Source organism: Aquarana catesbeiana, linkage group LG11 (assembly GCF_042186555.1).
Source record: "Aquarana catesbeiana isolate 2022-GZ linkage group LG11, ASM4218655v1, whole genome shotgun sequence".
Classification (NCBI taxonomy): Eukaryota; Metazoa; Chordata; class Amphibia; order Anura; family Ranidae; genus Aquarana; species Aquarana catesbeiana.
Window position 1 is genome coordinate 137,201,600 of NC_133334.1, and position 20,835 is coordinate 137,222,434.

The window sequence follows — 20,835 nt, forward strand, 5'->3', positions numbered from 1 at the left end:
TCTTTTCATGTGACAACACTGAAGGAATGACACTTTGCTACAATGTAAAGTAGTGAGTGTACAGCTTGTATAACAGTGTAAATTTGCTGTCCCCTCAAAATAACTCAACACACGGCCATTAATGTCTAAACCGCTGGCAACAAAAGCGAGCACACCCCTAAGTGAAAATGTCCAAATTGGGCCCAATTATCCACTTTCTCTCCCTGGTGTCATGTGACTCATTAGTGCTACAAGGTCTCAGGTTAGAATGAAGAGCAGGTGTGTTAAATTTGGTGTTATCACTCTCACTCTCTCATACTGATCACTGGACATTCAAATATGGCACCTCATGGCAAAGAACAGTGAGGATCTGAAAAAAAGAATTGTTGATCTACATAAAGATGGCCTAGGCTATAAGAAGATTGCCAAGACCCTGAAACTGAGTTGCAGCATGATGGCCAAGACCATACAGTGGTTTAACAGGACAGGTTTCACGCAGAACAGGCTTGCCATGGTCGACCAAAGAAGTTGAGTGCACATGCTCAGCGTCATATCCAGAGGTTGTCTTTGGGAAATAGACGTATGAGTCCTGCCAGCATTGCTGCAGAGGTTGAAGGGGTGGCGGGGTCAGCCTACCAATGCTCAGACTATACGCCACACACTGCATAAAACTGGTCTGCATGGCTGTCATACCAGGAGGAAGCCTCTTCTAAAGATGATGCACAAGAAAGCCCGCAAACAGTTTGCTGAAGACAAGCAGACTAAGGACATGGATTACTGGAACCATGTCCTGTGGTCTGATGAGACCAAGATAAACTTATTTGGTTGCCGCATGTGTGGTGGCAACCAGGTGAGGAGTACAAAGACAAGTGTGTTTTGCCTACAGTCAAGCATGGTGGTGGGAGTGTCGTGGTCTGGGGCTGCATGAGTGCTGCCGGCACTGGGAAGCTATTCAGCAGTTCATTGAAGGATCCATGAATGCCAACATGTACTGTGACATACTGAAGCAGAGCATGATCCCCCTCCCATTCGGAAGACTGGCCCGCAGGGCAGTATTCCGACATGACAACGCCCCCTAACACACCTCCAAGACAACCACTGCCTTGCTAAAGAAGATGAGGGTAAAGGTGATTTACTGGCCAAGCATGTCTTCAGACCTAAACCCTATTGAGCATCTGTGGGGCATCCTCAAATGGAAGGTAGAGGAGCGCAAGGTTTCTAACATCCACCAGCTCTGTGATGTCATCATGGAGGAGTGGAAGAGGACTCCAGTGGCAATCTGTGAATCTCTGGTGAACTCCATGCCCAATAGGGTTAAGGCAGTGCTGGAAAATAATGGTGGCCACACAAAATATTGAATTTTGGGCCCAATTTGGACATTTTCACTTAGGGGTGTACTCAGGTTTGTTGCCAGTGGTTTAGACATTAATGGCTGTGTGTTGATTTATTTTGAGGGGACAGCATATTTACACCGTTATACAAGCTGTACACTCACTACTTTACAATGTAGCAAAGTGTCTTTTTTTCAGTGTTGTCACATGAAAAGATATAATAAAATATTTACAAAAATGTGAGGGGTGTACTCACTTTTGTGAAATACTGTTGGTAAAATCAAATGCCTTGTATACACGATCGGACTTTCCGACAACAAAACCATGGATTTTTGTTCGAAGGGTGTTGGCTCCAACTTATCTTGCATACACACAGTCACACTAATGTTGCCCAACAATTACGAATGCAGTGACGTACAAGACATACGTGATATCTCCATTGCGAACGCTAGTTTTACAAGACCAATCGCTTCCGGCTCATCCTTGATTCCGAGCATGCGTGGGCTTTTGTGCGACGGACTTGTGTACACACGATCGGAAAGTTCGACAACATTTGTTGGCGGAAAATTTGAGAACCTGCTTGCCAAAATTTATTGGCGGAAAGTCCGAGAACAAATGTCCGATGGAGCATACACATGATCGGACTTACCGCCAACAAGCTCACATCCAACATTTCCAGTCGGAAAATCCGATCGTGTGTACGGGGCATTAGTCTTGCAAGTCCAAGCAGTATAAATTTCAAGATATCAGCAATATTTTATAACTGAAGTAAACTGCTACTGTCAGGCACACTTGGCAAGCTACATAACCTATGATGCAATACAGGTGTGTCCAGCCAGTTCTTAGATTTGGATAGAGTCAAAAACTGTCAAGTTTTTGATGCTGCACAGGATTCTGGTATAAAGATTTCCCCTTAATTCCTCTTAGACAGCAAGTTAGGGTAACTCTCCAACAGCAACACAGAGATAAAAGGATTTATTTTGTAGAGTAGATTTTTACTTCTGTCCATGTCCCTGTTACAGATTTTCATTCTTTGGCTTGACATACACCAAGTATTTTTTTAAAACTCCCCATACCTTTATAGTTTGTGCATGAATGTATTAAATGTGTAAATAGAAAATGGTCTTCTTTTCTACCTTCAAAACAATCTGTTTTGACTGGCTTTTCTTCATGTCAGAATTGCTTTTCCTCCCATACAAGCCAATTGGAATGAAAAAGCTATATGTACCAAAGAAGAAAAGATGGGAATCTCACTAGTGGAGAAAGGTAGTACTCACCCTATAAATAATATATATAAAAAAACAAAAAAGACACTACACACCAAAATGAGTAAACTGCAAATTTATGCCCTCTAGGAATGTTTATCATGCTGTTATAACTGACATATATCTTGTCTCCTACACATCCCTTCATGGATCATCCAATCAGTTACTAGTCAACTGACTGTCATGTGCAAGGCTCCTTCGTACATCTCTTGCTACCAGCACAGCAGCTGGACACTGATTCATTGATATTTGAGCTCCCATTGCAGTCGTTTGGTTTTCCTTTCTGCCATTGACTGACTACTTTGGCTTTGTGGGTTTGTGTTTTCATGTATGTAGCGCCATTTGGTCAAGTTTGCATCTCTGTCTCACTTAGTGCAGGTGCCTCATTCCCCCACTGTGGCTTTAAGGTGGAGCACCGCACTCGGTGCAACAAGTGTATTTTGGTAGAGTGGGTCGGGGTCCCTTGGTGTGGGGGAGGTTTTTGTTTAAAGGGAGGGTGGGCTCAGCTCTGCTTTGGGACTGCATCCTTCTCTTTTTGAAGGGTGGTCCATGGTTCCAGTCTGGGAGGGGTTAATAGGGGGACTCAGGTGGTTGTTAGGATATTATGAGAAATGTCAGGGTATTTATGCTGTTGATCTTGAGCCTATTGCTCAATACATTTGTAGTTTACTCATTTTGGTGTGTAGTGTCTTTTATTTTTCATATTCCTTTGGAATGAAAAAGCAACTTGAAGCAGATTTATCCAGCAGAGAAGGGGGCAAACGAAGTTCAGAATGAAGTCAATTTCAGTTCAAATGCACCTGTTAATAAACTCTTGAATAATCTCAAAGTAATGTCAAGTGCAAGCTGAATACATCTGAAGCACTAGCTCATTGACGAAAGCACAATGACCTTCAACACAAGCCCTAAAAAAAAATTCAGAATATAAGGCAGGGTAGCAATATATAAGCCATATACAGTGGGGACGGAAAGTATTCAGTTCCCCTTAAATTTTTCACTCTTTGTTATATTGCAGCCATTTGCTAAAATCATTTAAGTTCATTTTTTATCCTCAATGTACACACAGCACCCCATATTGACAGAAAAACACAGAATTGTTGACATTTTTGCAGATTTATTAAAAAAGAAAAACTGAAATATCACATGGTCCTAAGTATTCAGACCCTTTGCTCAGTATTTAGTAGAAGCACCCTTTTGATCTAATACAGGCATGAGTCTTTTTGGGAAAGATGCAACAAGTTTTTCGCACCTGGATTTGGGGATCCTCTGCCATTCCTTCTTACAGATCTTCTCCAGTTCTGTCAGGTTGGATGGTAAACTTTGGTGGACAGCCATTTTTAGGTCTCTCCAGAGATGCTCAATTGGGTTTAAGTCAGGGCTCTGGCTGGGCCATTCAAGAACAGTCACGGAGTTGTTGTGAAGCCACTCCGTCGCTATTTTAGCTGTGTGCTTAGGGTCATTGTCTAGTTGGAAGGTAAACCTTCGGTCCAGTCTGAGGTCCTGAGCACTCTGGAGAAGGTTTTCATCCAGGATATCCCTGTACTTGGCCGCATTCATCTTTCCGTTGATTGCAACCAGTTGTCCTGCTGAAAAACACCCCCACAGCATGATGCTGCCACCACCACGCTTCACTGTTGGGACTGTATTAGGTGATGAGCAGTGCCTGGTTTTCTCCACACATACCGCTTAGAATTAAGGCCAAAAAGTTCTATCTTGGTCTCATCAGACCAAAGAATCTTATTTCTCACCATCTTGGAGTCCTTCAGGTGTTTTTTAGCAAACTCCATGCGGGCTTTCATGTGTCTTGCACTGAGGAGAGGCTTCCGTCGGGCCACTCTGCCATAAAGTCCCGACTGGTGGAGGGCTGCAGTGATGGTTGACTTTCTACAACTTTCTCCCATCTCCTGACTGCATCTCTGGAGCTCAGCCACAGTGATCTTTGGGTTCTTCTTTACCCCTCTCACCAAGGCTCTTCTCCCCTGATAGCTCAGTTTGGCCAGATGGCCAGCTCTAGGAAGGGTTCTGGTCGTCCCAAACGTCTTCCTTTTAAGGATTATGGAGGCCACTGTGCTCTTAGGAACCTTAAGTGCAGCAGAAATTTTTTTGTAACCTTGGCCAGATCTGTGCCTTGCCACAATTCTGTCTCTGAGCGCTTCAGGGAGTTCCTTTGACCTCATGATTCGCATTTGCTCTGACATGCACTGTGAGCTATAAGGTCTTATACAGACAGGTGTGTGGCTTTCCTAATCAAGTCCAATCAGTATAATCAAACACAGCTGGACTCAAATGAAGGTGCAGAACCATCTCAAGGATGATCAATAGAAATGGACAGCACCTGAGTTAAATATATGAGTGTCACAGCAAAGGGTCTGAATACTTAGGACCATGTGATATTTCAGTTTTTCTTTTTTAATAAATCTGCAAAAATGTCAACAATTCTGTTTTTCTGTCAATATGGGGTGCTGTGTGTACATTAATGAGGAAAAATGAACTTAAATGATTTTAGCAAATGGCTGCAATATAACAAAGAGTGAAAAATTTAAGGGGGTCTGAATACTTTCCGTCCCCACTGTAAATGTCTGCCTAGATGTGTGCTTTGTTGTTAGAGGCTCTTGTTTGGCAGAAGACAATTGCCCACATCAGATTTAAATCTACTACGATTCCTGATTTCACCACAGGATTTCTGAGTATGCTCAGTACTATTCATCTGACTTCTGTGAGATCTGAGAAAAAAGAAGCCAATAACTGAAAGCAACAGATTTGAAAGTAAACTCCTCGTTTCCCAACCAGTCCAACCTTCTACAATCCAACACTTTCTGTGCTCCCTTTCATGCTGTGGATAGGCATTCCATTAAACTGAATAATGTTTTGCAGAATAAAGATTTCAGAATTAAGACTCTGTCTGCTATTGTTTATCTCCATTACACGGTGCATTGATTGGACTAGTATTTTTTACCATATAGATGAGGTTTTTGTGCCTTCTTTTATGTTCACGGTAAATAAAAACATTGCATTTCTGGAAGGATCATCAAGAATTTTCGCATTTGCTGAAAATATTATTGGCTCTGAAAGTGAACACTAATGCAGCCAAGCACTGGTAAGCTACAATATGTGCATTTTATGTTTTTGGGTTTAGATAAGCTTATACAAACATCACGGTTACAGTTAGGCTCCATGTACACTGGAGCTCATAAACGGCCGTTCTGAACATCGGATTGCTGGCTTTAAAAATGCGATTTTATCAGCGTTTTGTATTGCTGTCAGTGTACGTTTAGCGGCACTAGCTTTTAACCGCGTTTCTCTGCCTCTATTCAAAATCAATGGTTCCCTATGGGAGCCCATTGATTTGAATAGAAGTCGCACCAGAAGTTGGATCATTATGAGCCAACTTGCGGTGCGACTTGTGTGCTGAGGATGAAGGGGAACCCTGCCACAATTAAAAAAAAAATTGACATGGGGTTCCCCCCTCAGACAATACCAAGCCCTTCGGTCTGGTATGGATTTTAAGGGGAACTCCCTTCGCCGGAAAAACGGTGTGGGGGTCCCCCCAAAATCCATACCAGACCCTTATCCAAGCACGCAGCCCAGCCGGTCAGGAAAGGGGGTGGGTATGAGCGAGCGCCCCCCCTCCTTAACCGTACCAGGCCACATGCTCAACATGGGGGTAGGTGCTTCGGGGCGGGGGGGGGGGGGGGGCGCTGCGCCCCCCCACCTCAAAGCACCTTGTCCCCATGTTGATGAGGACAAGGGCCTTTTCCCGACAACCCTGGCCGTTGGTTGTCAGGGTCTGCGGGTGGCAGAATAATTGGAATCCAGAAGCCCCCTTTATTAAGGGGGCCCCCAGATCCTGGCCCCCCACCCTATGTGAATGAGTATGGGGTACATCGTACCCCTACCCATTAACCTGGGAAAAGTGTCAAAAATAACACACACTACACAGGTTTTTAAAGTAGTTTATTAGTCAGCTCCGGGGGTCTTCTTCTGACTTCGGGGTCTCTTCCTTCTCCTCGCTCTCTGGCCTCTTCTCCCGGTCTCCAGTGTCTTCTCCCGCTCTCAGGTTCTTCTGCTGGGCTCCTCCGCTATCTTCTGCTCTTTTGCCGCTCTTTTGCTAGCGGTGGCCCGGTCTTCTTTGTCATCTTCTCCCCTCTGCTCTTCTTCCGATGTTGACACGACGGTCTCTCCCACTGTAATGCCGGGTGCGCGTTGCGCAACGACTTATATAGGCATGGGGCGTGGTCACCAGGTGATGTCATCTGGTGACCCCACCCCCTTATGACGTCACCACCCAGGGCATGATGGGACGGTGACGTTATAAGGGGGTGAGGTCTCCCGAATTCCGATAAGCCCCCCGCCCGCAGACCCTGACAACCAACGGCCAGGGTTGTTGGGAAGAGGCCCTTGTCCTCATCAACATGGGGACAAGGTGCTTTGAGGTGGGGGGGGGGTGCAGCGCCCCCCCCCCCCCCTGCCCCGAAGCACCTACCCCCAATGTTGAGGGCATGCGGCCTGGCACGGTTAAGGGGGCGGGGCTCGCTCGTCCCCACCCCCTTTCCTGACTGGCCGGGCTGCGTGCTCGGAAAAGGGTCTGGTATGGATTTTGGGGGGCCAAAGACAAGGGCTTAGTATTGTCTGAGGGGGGAACCCCCACGTCAATTTTTTTTCATTGTGGCGGGGTTCCCCTTCATCCTCAGCACACAAGTTGCACCGCAAGTCGGATCATCATGATCCGACTTGCGGTGCGACTGCTATTCAAATCAATGGGCTCCCATAGGGAACCATTGATTTTGAAAAGAGACAGAGAAACGCCAAACGAGGCTTAACGCTCTTTTTACAGCGTTAACCCTCGTTTAACACCTTTTACCGGTGTCTGGCATTTCCAGTACTGCTCTTGAACGCAAATTTCTGGCATTTAGAAAAAAGCCCATAAACTCCACTGCTCATTAAAGCTAAAAAACGTTCATGTGTGCATGGACACATAGGCTAACATAGAGTGGAGTTTATGGGCTTTTAAAAAAAATTCCCAAACTCCAATAAACTGCAGTTTATCAGCTCCAGTGTGCATGGAGCCTTAGTGTGAACAGCAGAGAGAACCCTGGTTATTACAATTCACTTTCTAAAGTATCTTTTTACAAACATGCTGGTTCACATTTATACTTCCGTATTTAGTTGCTAAAAATTTACAGCACTTGCACATGCATAGAGAATCACCATAGCGAACAGCTGCTAACAGCATTGTATTAACAGTTGGCTGTTTCTGAGATTCCCTCTATAATTCAGCTGTCATTACAGCATATTTTTAGAGCCTAAATACAGCAGTATCAAAGCAGAAGAGCACATGTGTAAAAAGGCAATTTAGATCCCCAAAGTCTGATTCCAATCAGGCAGCTCAATAGTGAAATATTGACCGTCTTGCCTGCCTAAGCATGTATGGATTCTGTATGCCATTCGATTATGCATAGATATTGCACAAAAGCAATACCCAATACTGTGTACTGATGTTACACATCATTCTCATGCAATATGTACGGAATCTCTACTAATATCTAAAACACAGACGCAGTTTTCAGATGAACACAACTAACTTTTTTATGCCCCAATTGTCAGGAATACACACCTGGTCCAAACCTTGAAGTGTAGTTCTCTATTCCTGCAAGATCCAAATAGTGGTTTCTCCTTTCAATGTTTTCATCCACACATTGCCTCAGACATTCAGTCTGTTCTGTTTCATTTTCAGCTGGGTTATGTCTATGAGAGATAACAAAGAACAGGATATGTCTGGGAACCACTCTTAACATCTATGAACAGATAAAAGAATTTGCATCAACTTTGTTTATTTTTTTTTATTACAATCTGGAGGAATTTTCTTCTCTTTTTATCACCCTGTCTTAGCTTACTCTTAAAGTGGAACTAAAAGTGGCAAAAAGTGCTGACAGGTAGGCTTTTTAGGACAGTAAAGACTGTATGTGTTCTGTCAAAGTTGAGGCTCCCTGCCAGCACTCTGTTCTGTAAGTGTATACTTAGCTGTACATGCACAGCTCAGTGTACAGTGTCAACATGTTTCTGTGCAAGGACAAAGTAACGTGTATGCATGCGCAAGAGTGACATTTTCCAGTCCCAGCAAATTTAAAGGCAGAACACTCTGAACTTGGAAACACAGGTAATGGAGGGAAGTGCTGAAATTGCAATGCTGGAGATCGCTTTGGTAGATAAGCCTACTAGCACATTATGTCATAAAGCTCCAGGGGCAAAACATTTTTCATTAGGTGTGGCAGTTTAGTTGACCTTTAAAATGTACTAGTCATGCAATTGTGCCTAAGGCTGCCATTTTGAAACCTAAACAAATTTTTATAGAATGCAACCTACTGTATATAACATTTTGCTGATGCGTATTGGCAGTCTCTCAGATTAGTATTAGGGAACATAATAATCATTTTATTCATAGTTCTCCTCTAGAACCTTACATTTTAGACTCCTATAACATAGCATGCAGCGTAGTGAACTTTTTTCCTTACAAGACTTTAACTGAATATCATTTGTTGTGCCTCTTATACAAAAGAGGTAAGAGATATGCTCAACGGAAAGGGATTGGGGGAAAAAAAGCTACTGCTCCAATTAAGAAGCATGTTTTCAGGTCTAAAATATGCGATTAGAAGCAGGGCAAGGTTAACCGCATGCCGACCAGCCGCCGCAGTTATACTACGGCAACATGGCTCGGCTGCGCGAATCACCGTCATGGTATGGCGGTACCATAGACGGCCAATAGGGGAGCGTGAGCCCTGCTGGACCTGAGCTGATGCGGTCTCGATCACTGCCGGGCTCCCGCGATGGCTCGGGGCACAGGGAGAACCCGGAACTGTGTGTGTAAACACACAGTTTCCGGTTCTCTGAGGGGAGAACTGACAGATCCTCTGCTCATACAAAGTACACACATTAACCCCTTCACTGCCCCCTAGTGTTAACCCCTTCACTGCCAGTGACATTTTTACAATAATCAGTGCATTTTTAATTGCACCGATCGCTGTATTAATGCCAAGGGTCCCAAAAATGTGTGAAAATTGTCCGACGTGTCCGCCATAATGTCGCAGTCACGATAAAAATCGCTGATTGCTGCCATTACTAGTAAAAAAAAAAAATGATTAATGAAAATGCCATAAAACTATCCCCTATTTTGTAGACGCTATAACTTTTGCGCAAACCAATCAATATATGCTTATTGCGATTTTTTTAACCAAAAATATGTAGAAGAATACGTATCGGTCTAAACTGAGGAAAATAATTTTTTTAGATATTTTTTGGGGATATTTATTATAGCAAAAAGTAAAAAATTATGCGTTTTTTTCAAAATTGACGCTCTTTTTTTGTTTATAGCGCAAAAATAAAAACCGCAGAGGTGATGTTGATTTTGTTTGGGAGCCACGTCGCACGACCGCGCAATTGTTTTTTGTTAGGTCACTTTAAAATAGATTATCATTTCTAGTGGTAGACATGTGAATGAACAAAATTAGGACATATTTGTCTACAAACCACTAATATACGGAAACTGTATTTTAAATGTGTGCTTATCTGTCTGCTTGAAATTCCATTTCAAGGCCAATTCTGTGTGCATGTTGCCAAAACAGTCTTGAGAGGTTAAGGTGAGGAAGAATTAAGTTCAAACAGATACAGCTGCTAATCTGAAAAAAAACTCCCTCCAGTACTCCTGGGGCATTTTCAAACTGATGCGGTTTTCTCAAAGCGCAGTATACCCATGGTTTTTGCGCGAGTTACTTATTAGATAGTAGACTTCTATTAGATCGAGCGGTTTTAATAAGCTTTCAGAAAACTCACCAAAACCAACTTGGAACATAAGACATTGTGATACTCAACTCTCCAATAACCTAACCACTAGAGCTGTACGATTAATCGTCAAGAATCGTTATCGCAATTTTTACCCCGTTGCGATCTTGACAAAAGTGTTTCACGATTCTTGCTATGCGAAGAATTCTCTCTGCTCTTCTGAAGCCACAGCCATCAAAAGAAAGGAAGAAAAAAAATGGGCAGTCTGCCAAGAATCACAACATTCTTTAGCAGTGGAACGAAGTCTAAACATTGTAACAATTTGTCAAAGGAATAGACTTCTAAGTGAGGAAAGTTTAACCACTTAAACACTAAACCTTTTTCTGACATTTGTTGGTTTCAAGATAAAATCTTTTTCTTTTTTTTTTTGCTAGAAAATTACTTAGAACCCCCAAACATTATATATATATTTTTTAGTATAGACCCTAGAGAATAACATGGTAGTTGTTGCAATATTTTATGTATTTGCGCAGCGGTTTCAAATGCAATTTGACTAACCAGTAAAGTTAGCCCAATTTTTTTTGTATAATTTGAAAGATTTTACGCCGCGAGAATCGTGAGAGATTATGATCTTTTTATCCTAAGCAAAAAAATCGTGATTCTCATTTTGGCCAGAATCGTGCAGCTCTACTAACCACAAACACTATAACATGCAAGGACTAAAGCTGAACTCCATGCAAATGTGGAAGACACCAATTAATGTAATTATGTATTCCATGAAAACCTACATTTATTTTTAAACATGATTAGTGCAAATACCTGAGAATTAATTGATATTGGCCTTTTGTAACCCTCTGTCCACTCTGACTGGGATAGTGCTAAAACCTAATAGGTGAGCTGGATGTACACGTTCTGACAGATACCATGCTGACAGGAGGAGAGTGCAGTGGATTAAATGCAATGAAGGAGAATCTGGACAGCTGCACTCCAATACAAATGCCTTGATTGTATAAAATAACAAAAATTCATACAGCAGCAGGGTACAGGATGAAATTACTGACGCGTTTCACACTTTCAATAGTGCTTAATCATATCTACACAACCAAAAAGGTTTGCCACAAATATATACTAGTGTGACATGGAACATGTGATCAATTGTAATAAATAGCAAACAGGTGTGGTGAGAAAAAAAAGTGCAGTGGATTGATTGCATCAGTTTGCTGCCGCTGCTACTTCACTATCCAATTATGGGCTTTGGGTTGGGATTTAAACTTGCTGTGCTCTCAAAAGTCAGAAAAAAAAAAGAAAAACCTGTCTTTATTATTTGCAGGGGTGTGGGAATCTCAGGATTTGATAGACAGAAATACAAACTATTTGGCATGTAAGAAAGCAGCCTCAACTAAAATCATTGAGTATATAGCTTTGCATGGAGTTCATTTTTTATGGAATATGTATATCCTGTATTCTACAGCATTTTACTTACTAAACTTACTAAATAACTAAATACTAACTTACTAAATAACGGCAGACACAATTTAAGTCCTATGGAATTGAGTGGTGGTTAGTTACTTCACAACTATTATTCAACTTTTTATTTCTCAGGGAATGTTTATGTGTCCTCCTAGAACTGTCCCTGTTGCTTCTCTATATCTAGGCATAACATTTCCAACCTTCAGACATAACAACGCCTTTTACCTTTTCCTTTGTCTGTCTCTATCTTCCAAAACCTAAATTCTGTAAATCCCAGGACCGTAAGCAGTCTAGCTTCTGGGGCCCTCAGAATACTTTTTATCACAAAGAATGGACTAAATTAGCGCCAAAAGGTCTCTATGCAGAGAGACCCAGCACAGACAAGAAGCTACAGCCATGCTTGGAATGTGAAATAACGGAGCATTGGGGGGGAAATTAGATCAGCTGCTGCCAAAAAAAATAATCCAGCAGGGACATGGGACCTTCAGACTTTTCTTTTCAATTCATAATTGCAGATTTAATAGTATCTTTTTTATATATATAAAAGATACAGCTTCTGTATATGTGGCCTACAGAATGTATAAGGAAACCATACATGAGGGGGATCATCTCATTGGAAATGCACGCATTTAACAATGAAAATTATTCTATAAATGAGACTTTAAAGTTTACACTGTGCAAAGCGATTTTTTTTTAATGTGTTTGTATAAAGTCAGGAAAAGTTAAAAACCCTGCCAGGTTCTTTTTTTGCTTTCTGTGTACTGTTGAGGAAATTTTCCTTCACTTCCTATCAAGGATGCTACAAGAGATTGTCCAAAAGGAAAAAGGGTTATGCTTAGGGTTACAGTCTAAGAATATTTACCTTCCCAATCCACGTCTTTTTTCAGAGTTCCGTAAGTCTTCATTGACCTTGCTGTCACTTCTGTGTCTCCCATTTTGCACCTCTGCAAAAAATCAAAACAGTCACATGATTGATAAACATGCAACTCCCTATGGCCATAAACTGAGTGAATACCCGTCTGGTTGCTGATAAACCACCCGAAATTCACTTTGTGGCTAGCTCTGTCAGCACTCTATCACCCAACATACTTCAATCATTTTTTCTACGTATAGTAGTGCTACAGTATGTAACTGATGAGGAAGGTATAGCTAACCTCAATCCATGGATATATTATATAAATCCAAACAGGTACAACATTTTGCAGACTGGGGTAAGAGCATCCACCTTCTCCATCAGATGATAAGTGCATGTGTGGTACAGGCAAAACTTTTAGAGGTGTAAGAGAATAGCATTTTGTATTCTCAGAATGGAGCTCATATTTTTGAACCGCTGAATAGAATTTGGAGACTGGTTAAGGAATTATCAGGCTTGTACTAATTTTACATCTTTTTTGGGCAATTACATAGCATCCAGAAAGTTCTCACAGTGCTTCACTTTTTCCACATTTTGTTATGTTGCAGCCTTATTCCAAAATGGATTAAATTCATTATTTTCCTCAAAATTCTACAAACAATACCCCATAATGACAATGTGAAAGAAGTTTGTTTGAAATCTTTACACATTTATTAAAAATAAAAAACTAAAAAAAAGGTCTCAAAAAAAGATAGCACAGGGCAACAAAAAGCTGGCAAATTAAGTGGCACTAACAAGGAAGAGCTGGAAAAACATTTTGTAGCTAATTAAGTAAATTAGCACTGTCTCATGTCTCAGAAGTAAAGATAGGCAGACATTCACAAATCTGTAAAAAGCTGCATCTAAAAATTGTTGAACAATTTCAGAATAATGTTTCTTAATGCAAAATTGCAAAGACTTTACATATATCATCATCAACAGTACACAATATCATCAAAAGTTTTAAAGAATCTGGAGAAATCACTTTGCCTGTGATCTTTGGGACCTCAGGCTGCACTGCATTAAAAATGGGCATGATTATGTGATGGGCATGACTCCAGTGGCTCAGAATCACCGTGAACACAGTTTGCTGCCATCCACAAATGTAGGTTAAAGTTCTATTATGCAAAGAAGAAACCATATTTGAACACAATCCAAAAAAAGATCCAAAATCGTCTCTGGGCCAAAGCTCATTTAAAATGGTCTGTTGCAAAGTGTTCTGTGGTCAGACAAATAAAAATTTGACATTCTTTTTGGCAACCACGGGTGCCGTGTCCTCTGGACTAAAGAGAAGAGGGACCTTCTTGCTTGTTATCAGCGCTCAGTTCAAAAGCCTGAATCTCTGATGGTATGGGGGTGCATTAGTGCGTATGGAATGGGCAGCTTGCACATCTGGAAGGGCAGAATCAATGCTGAAAGATATATCCAGGTTTTAGAGCAGCATATGCCCCCATCCAATGTCTATTTCAGGGAAGGTCTTGCATATTTCAGCAGGACAAAGCTAAACCGCATACTTCATCTATGGCAGCAGCATGGCTTTGTAGTAGAAGAGTGCCGATGCTTCACTGGCCTGCCTGCAGTCCAGACCTTTCACCAATTGAAAATTTTTGGTGCATCATGAATAAAAAAAATACGACAAAGACCCAGGACTGTTGAGTAGTTAAAATCCTAGATCAGGCAAGAATGGGACAACATTCCTTTCCCAAAACTCTAGCAACTGGTCTCAGTTCCCAGAGTGTTGTTAAAAGAAGAGGGATGCTACAACATGGCCGTCCCAACTTTTTTGTGACGTGTTGCTGCCATCAATTTCAAAATTACCTTATTTATTCTTAAAATGGTACATTTTCTAAGTTTAAACATTTGATATGTTTTCTATTTTCTATTGTGGATAAAATATGGGTTTATGAAGTTTGCAAATCATTGCAATCTGTTTTCATGTATATTTTACACAGCGTCCCAGCTTTTTTTTGTAAGCGGGGTTGTATTACTAATCATTTTAATGACAGCTGATACGATTTTACATGAAGCCTAGATTATATTTGGTATGTTCACTGTTAAAATGGCAGCTAATGTAAATCTAGGAACTAGCAAAGACACAGAGGTTTGAATATCTTCTATTACACAAATATAAGCAAGTGTCATCTTTCAAAGAGCCGACCACCAAAGAAGACAATTTGGATTACCTGCATGGTTGAGCAGGGTGGTTCTCTTCTTCAGGGTGGCATCTGGAGCCACTGACAGCTTGACCCTCAGGGTTTTACTGGAGCTACTTGAGTGATTCACGGATGCATCAAAGACTTCATATATAGTATGAAGCAAACTTGTAATGTCCTGGAGAAATTCAATAATACCATAATAAATGATTATGAAAAAAAAACAATTCCTGGATTCTAATTAAAAAATAAATAACTAAATTTAAACTCTCACAGACAGTTGTCAGCTACTGTCAGTGGTAATCACAATATTCAAATATTTTCTTGACCTTTAGGAATAGATATTTAGCTGTATGTTTTAGCTCTCAATGTTCTTCCAAAAGAAATATTTAAAAGCACAATCTATTAATTTCAACCAATATAAAAGACAAGGCAGTAAAACCACCGATTTACCCTCAACTGTGTATATTACCTATCTTGGTGTCTGACCCTTGTAAGAATTTTGAAGACTCTACTTTGCCCAGTGGCAAATGTTTAAATGTTCTTGCAGCAAAGTGTTAGCTGTGTTTCTGACACAGGGTGTGCCAGGGCACTTCCCAATCATCCAGTGATGTACTGAACCCCCCTGATTTCTGGTGCCTTCCCTCTCCCCTTGCAGTGCTGCCAGCTTTCCTCCTCTCCCTTCGGCTGCTGCTGAGGTAGTTTCACAATTGAGTGCGGGTGAAGGGACTGGTAAATATTTCATGTATTGGACCTTTCCTTTTCTGAATGAACACAGTGAGTGATCTGTATCAATCACTCCTGTGTTCATTCTTAACTGAAGTATAGCAAACTATGCTGCTCAGCACAGAGCACTTCACAATCCTTCACTATCCAGTGCAGCTCAGGCTGCAGAGAAAGCAACTGGGGAAGCACTGTTCTCAGTCCTTTTCTTGGTCTCAAAAGTGAGACATCAGGGGTCTGTTTAGACCCTTGATATTTCACCAAAGCCCGGGGCTCCTAAAAAAACAATAAAAAAATTTGTAAAAAAAAAGGAATAAATAAAAAACATTGTACAAAATAATAAAAATATAAAAACTACTGACACCGTCCACTGCCCCACTGACACCAATCTCTGCTCTACTGACACCGTCCACTGCTCTGCTGAGGTTTGGTCTCTGGGGTGCATACCCTAATGCAATAGGCTGCACACACCAATGGTCTATTAAATCATTTTGTAAAACCTCTCAGGATACTAAGGTTAGCTATTTCTATTTTGAACAATGCAACCAATGAGCAAAATATCTTATGGACACTGGGCAGTATACAGTATGTCTTACCAACAGCTTGATAACATGCATTTATAAGTGTTGGAATTGCTCATTATTACATGCAGATAATTCCAACATAGACAGAAAATGGGACAATGCTTTCACAATGTGTGTGCAACATCTGAGCAAGGAGTAAAGTCTAGGTAGTTCCGAAGGTGGAAAAATACAGATGAAGATCTAGATCTAGATGATATAGTTCATCTTTCTCGTTGGGAAATTTGCCTATCAATGAATATCATAAATGAGTTTTGTAAGAATATTTGTTTCTACAGTTTTTTCACCACAGGTGAAACTTACTGCCCCTGAAAAAAAGAGGTGTCCCCACTCATTGGGTTGTATTCTCTATAATATGAAATAAATTATAAACTCAACAGGAAGAATGAGTTAACTGAATTAATTTTTTATCATCTCCAAAAACTATGATGCCAGTTAAGAGCAGAGGAACCCTGTAAGGATAAAAAGCCAAGAAAGACACTGCAATGGCTGAAAGAGTTAATGGAACAGAGCAGCAAAACGAGTGATCTTGTTCTTTTATAGCTCAAACATGCTCATAACGTTTTACGGATCACAAAACATTAGTTCAATTATCAGAGCCCGATTAGCCATTTTTCCTTACAAAGATAATTACAGGGCAGCCTGTCAATTGTAGAAAAAGACCTCAAGAGCAAAATAAATTGGACTGTCAATTGAGGAAAGTACGCTATTAGCTAATTCTTTTCAACAGGAGTATTAAAGCTATGCCGTTATCTTAACACGCTCACAAAGACAGCACTGAAAGGCTCATCAAAGCCATTAGAAGCGGGGTGTTTTCTACACTCACTTGGCAAGAGAGTCACGGAACATGTCATCCTGGTAATGAGACAGTTCATATGCAGAAGACTGGCAAAGAGAATAATGTACCGATCAGAAGTACAAACATTAAAAGCTCCTGCTTTAAGGTCAGCTCTAAGATAAGAATGGAATCTTGCTAGTAAAAAAGGTATTCAGTACTGCTAGGATTTATTTTTTCAATTAAAACTTTCAAATATGCGAACTGGGGTATTTTCATACTAATAACCTAACTAATGACTTTTGCACATATACATATAGAAATGGCATACATTTAAAATCAACCTACAACTAGGAGATATATAAATAAAAATGATCTTCATTAAGATCCGATCCATTCATCCCCTTCCCTTACAACGGCAGATGAAGAAACTTTTATAAGCTCTGCCAACTCAAAATCTGAAACATATTTTAAACTGGAAAGGGGGCTCAGAAAATCCAGATTCTTCTGCCACCAGTCTTTGGACCACTGACAGTCCACTAAGTACTCAACATATGTCCATTATGACTTAACTGAGCACAAATCAAAAGGATTACCAACTGTAAAATTGAATCTTTTTATCATTTTTTTGTGATCCTTCAACATTATACCACAAATCATTGCTGCATAGGAAATAAAATGAAACTGAGTTTGGACTATTATATTCTAAAATGTTCCACAACCAAAGTACCCTTATTATGTGAAAATCTCTTGAACACTTACTGAAGATACCAGAGGGATATCATATTGATATTCACCGAAATTCGGCTTATCTGACAGCTGAAGCAATGTCTTCTCATTGTTCTCAATCTAGACTTCTAAACAATGAAATGTGTCATACCATTTTTATTTTCAGTATAATAACAATATTTTAAAATCTGAACCCTGGGCACCAATAAAAGATATAAATTAATGCAGCTGGGTAATAAATAAATCCTTATGTTTATTTTTAAAATATGGCAACTTAGGCTTCATTTACATGGGGCGTTTTTACAACCTCTCCTGAACGATTTTACTTGACAGATAGTAACCCATGTTTAAAATGTCCATTTTGCTGCATTTACATGGGGCGTTCGCGTTTAGAAGCATTTAAAATAGCCAAAAATGAAAAACGCCTGTAAACAAAATGCGAGTTACCGCATTTAGAAGCGTTTAGCGCTTGAAATGCCTCCAAACTCAGCTTCTGAACCCATCTTTTTGCATTCCAAGAAAAACCTCTAAACTCAATTGCCTAGAAACGACTGTAAATGACCCTGTGTACATGTACTGATAAGATAACATAGAGGAGAGTTCAGGAGCAGTTGAAAAAAAATGCCCAACTGCTCCTAAATGTCCGTTTAGAAGCAGCAGTGTACACGAGGCCCTAAAGTACTTGAGTTTGATTTGATATCAGCCTCCTGCAATACACTATATAGCAGCAGGCATATTAGGATTAGGAGTCAATCTGGTATACTGCATGCAAATGTACCAACAAGAAACATGCTAATTGGAGGAAGAAGCAGAGTAAGGCTGGCCACAGACTGGTATAGCCGCTAGCAGTAATCACTGTCTTCTCCCGGCGGAGACGGCTTCCCCCACCCTCTAGACAGTAGAATACAATGGCTCAGCGGGAGGGATTCCCCTGTCAACGCTGTCTGTGTTGATGGGAGAATCAAGCAAATTTCTTTCCTTGGTTGCAGCAAAAATATTCGCTTCATGTATGGCCTGCATAAGCATAGTGATGACCTTGTCAGTCTGCTGCTACTCTTTCATTATCCAGCCAATGGGCTGGGAATAGAGAGAGGGCAAAACTGTAGTCATTCAGTCTGCTACTGTAAAAAAGAAAAATATCAGAACTAAATGGGCAGAAATACAAATCCTTTGGTAGCTAAAACAGCTCCCTTACATGTATTTTACACTGATCAGCCAAAACTTTATGAACACCCACCTAACATTGGGTAGGTCCCCCTTTTGCCACCAAAACAGCCCTGACCTATCGAGGCATGGATGCCACTAGCCTCTGAGGGTATGGTGTGGTATTTGGTACCAAGCTGTCAAACAGCAGATCCTCTAAGTCTTGTAAGTTTTGAGGCGGAACCTCCATGGATTTGTCTTGTTTTTCCAGCATACCACATAGATAATTGATTAGATTGTGATCTGGAGAATTTGGAGGTGAAGACAACACCTTAAACGTATTGTTGTGTTCCTCAAACCATTCTTGAGACATTTTTGCATTATTCTGCTGAAAGAGGCCACTGTCATCAAAGAATACTATTTCCATGAAGGGGTGTACATGGTCAGCAACAATGTTTAGGTAGGTGGTACATCTCAAGTAATATCCACATGAATGGTAGGACCCAAGGTTTTCCAGCAGAACATTGCCCAAAGAATCCCACTGCCTTCTCTGGATTGTCTTCTTCCCATACTGCATCCTGGTGCCATCTCTGTCCCAGGTAAGCAACAAACAACGCACTGGGTCATCCACATGATGTAAAAGTAAATGTGATTCAATCGACCAGACCACTTTCTTCCATTGCTTTGTAGTTCTGATGCCGACATGCTCATTGTTGGTGCTTTTTTTGGTTTGCCCTATTTTTCTGCTTGCAACACACCAACTTCAGAGACAATATGTTTACTTGCTGCCTAATATATCCATCGGACTTTCATATGCCATTGAATTGAGATAATCAATGTTATTCACTTAACCTGTCAGTGCCTATAAAGTTATGGCCGATTGGTTTATATACCGTTTATACTCGAGTATAAGCCGAGTTTTTCAGCACTTTTTTTGTGCTGAAAATGCCCCCCTTGGCTGATACTCGAGTCAAGCACTTTTCTGCAGCAGAGAATGACATTTTCCGAACCGAATTTGGGTCCCCGTATCTTAGAGCCACTTAGTGGTAGGAACCCCAAATTTGGTGTGCAAACCCAATGGAACTAGCACTACAACATATCCAAAGCTGGGGTTCCTAGCACCAAGTGGCCCTGAGATACAGGGCCCCAAATTCGGTTCGGAAAATGTCATTCTCTGCTGCAGAAAAGTGCTCGACATTTTCCGAACCGACTTTGGGGCCCCGTATCTCGGGGCCACTTGATGTTAGGAACCCTGACTATGTTGTAGTGCTAGTTCCACTGGGTTTGCACACCAAATTTGGGGTTCCTATCATCAAGTGGCCCTGAGATAAAGGGGCCCAAAGTCGGTCAACTGTGTCCATCTGCAGCAATGTCATTTCGGGACCCTTTGGGTCCAATGACCCCAAATTTTGGCTGCAGCTAGGAGGCATCTAGGAACCCTTAACTACCAAGTTTGAAGTTAGGGGGACCTATGGCTGCAAATGGGCATTGTTGACCCTCTTTTCTACTTACAGTAGCTGCGCTTATACTCGAGTCAATAAGTTTTCCCAGTTTTTTGTGGTAAAATTAGGTGCCTCGGGTCGGCTTATACTCGAGTATATATGGTAAGTAATTAGCTGCTTATGTTATATTAATCTTGATTATATTTCAGAATAATTTTATTCATCTGCCCTAGTTGCTATTACTGCTCACTTAGGACGACATAAACTAATAATTGCAAGTTTTGTAATTGTGGACATTCCTTAATTTCATAACCCATTCATGGGCAGTCATACCCAAGATGAAAAAATATTGTAATTTCTAACAACCTTCGCATTAACTTCATGAAGACAATTCTCTATACATTTCACTTCAACAGACTAAGGACAGGAAAAGAGTAGAAAAGTAAGCTGCCTACAAACATTATGGCAAACGTTATAGTTAGCTGGTCATGTACGACCATCAAACTATCTTACTAACAGAATATATTTGTACAAACATACAACATTGCCCTTGGCAAACTTGCATGTATGTACCCT

The 20,835-nt window shown here is 40.9% G+C and overlaps 1 protein-coding gene across 1 annotated transcript in view; it reads right to left on the reverse strand.

Annotated features, from left to right (window-relative positions):
• NKD1 (NKD inhibitor of WNT signaling pathway 1) overlaps positions 1-20,835 on the reverse strand; it is a 143,180-nt gene that overhangs the window by 8,595 nt on the left and 113,750 nt on the right. Inside the window, exons 7-9 of the mRNA XM_073604988.1 lie at positions 14,897-15,044; positions 12,684-12,765; positions 8,190-8,320 (exon numbers count right to left, since the gene is read on the reverse strand). Coding sequence (XP_073461089.1) covers positions 8,190-8,320; positions 12,684-12,765; positions 14,897-15,044 — 361 coding nt within the window. The remainder of the gene's footprint in view (positions 1-8,189; positions 8,321-12,683; positions 12,766-14,896; positions 15,045-20,835) is intronic.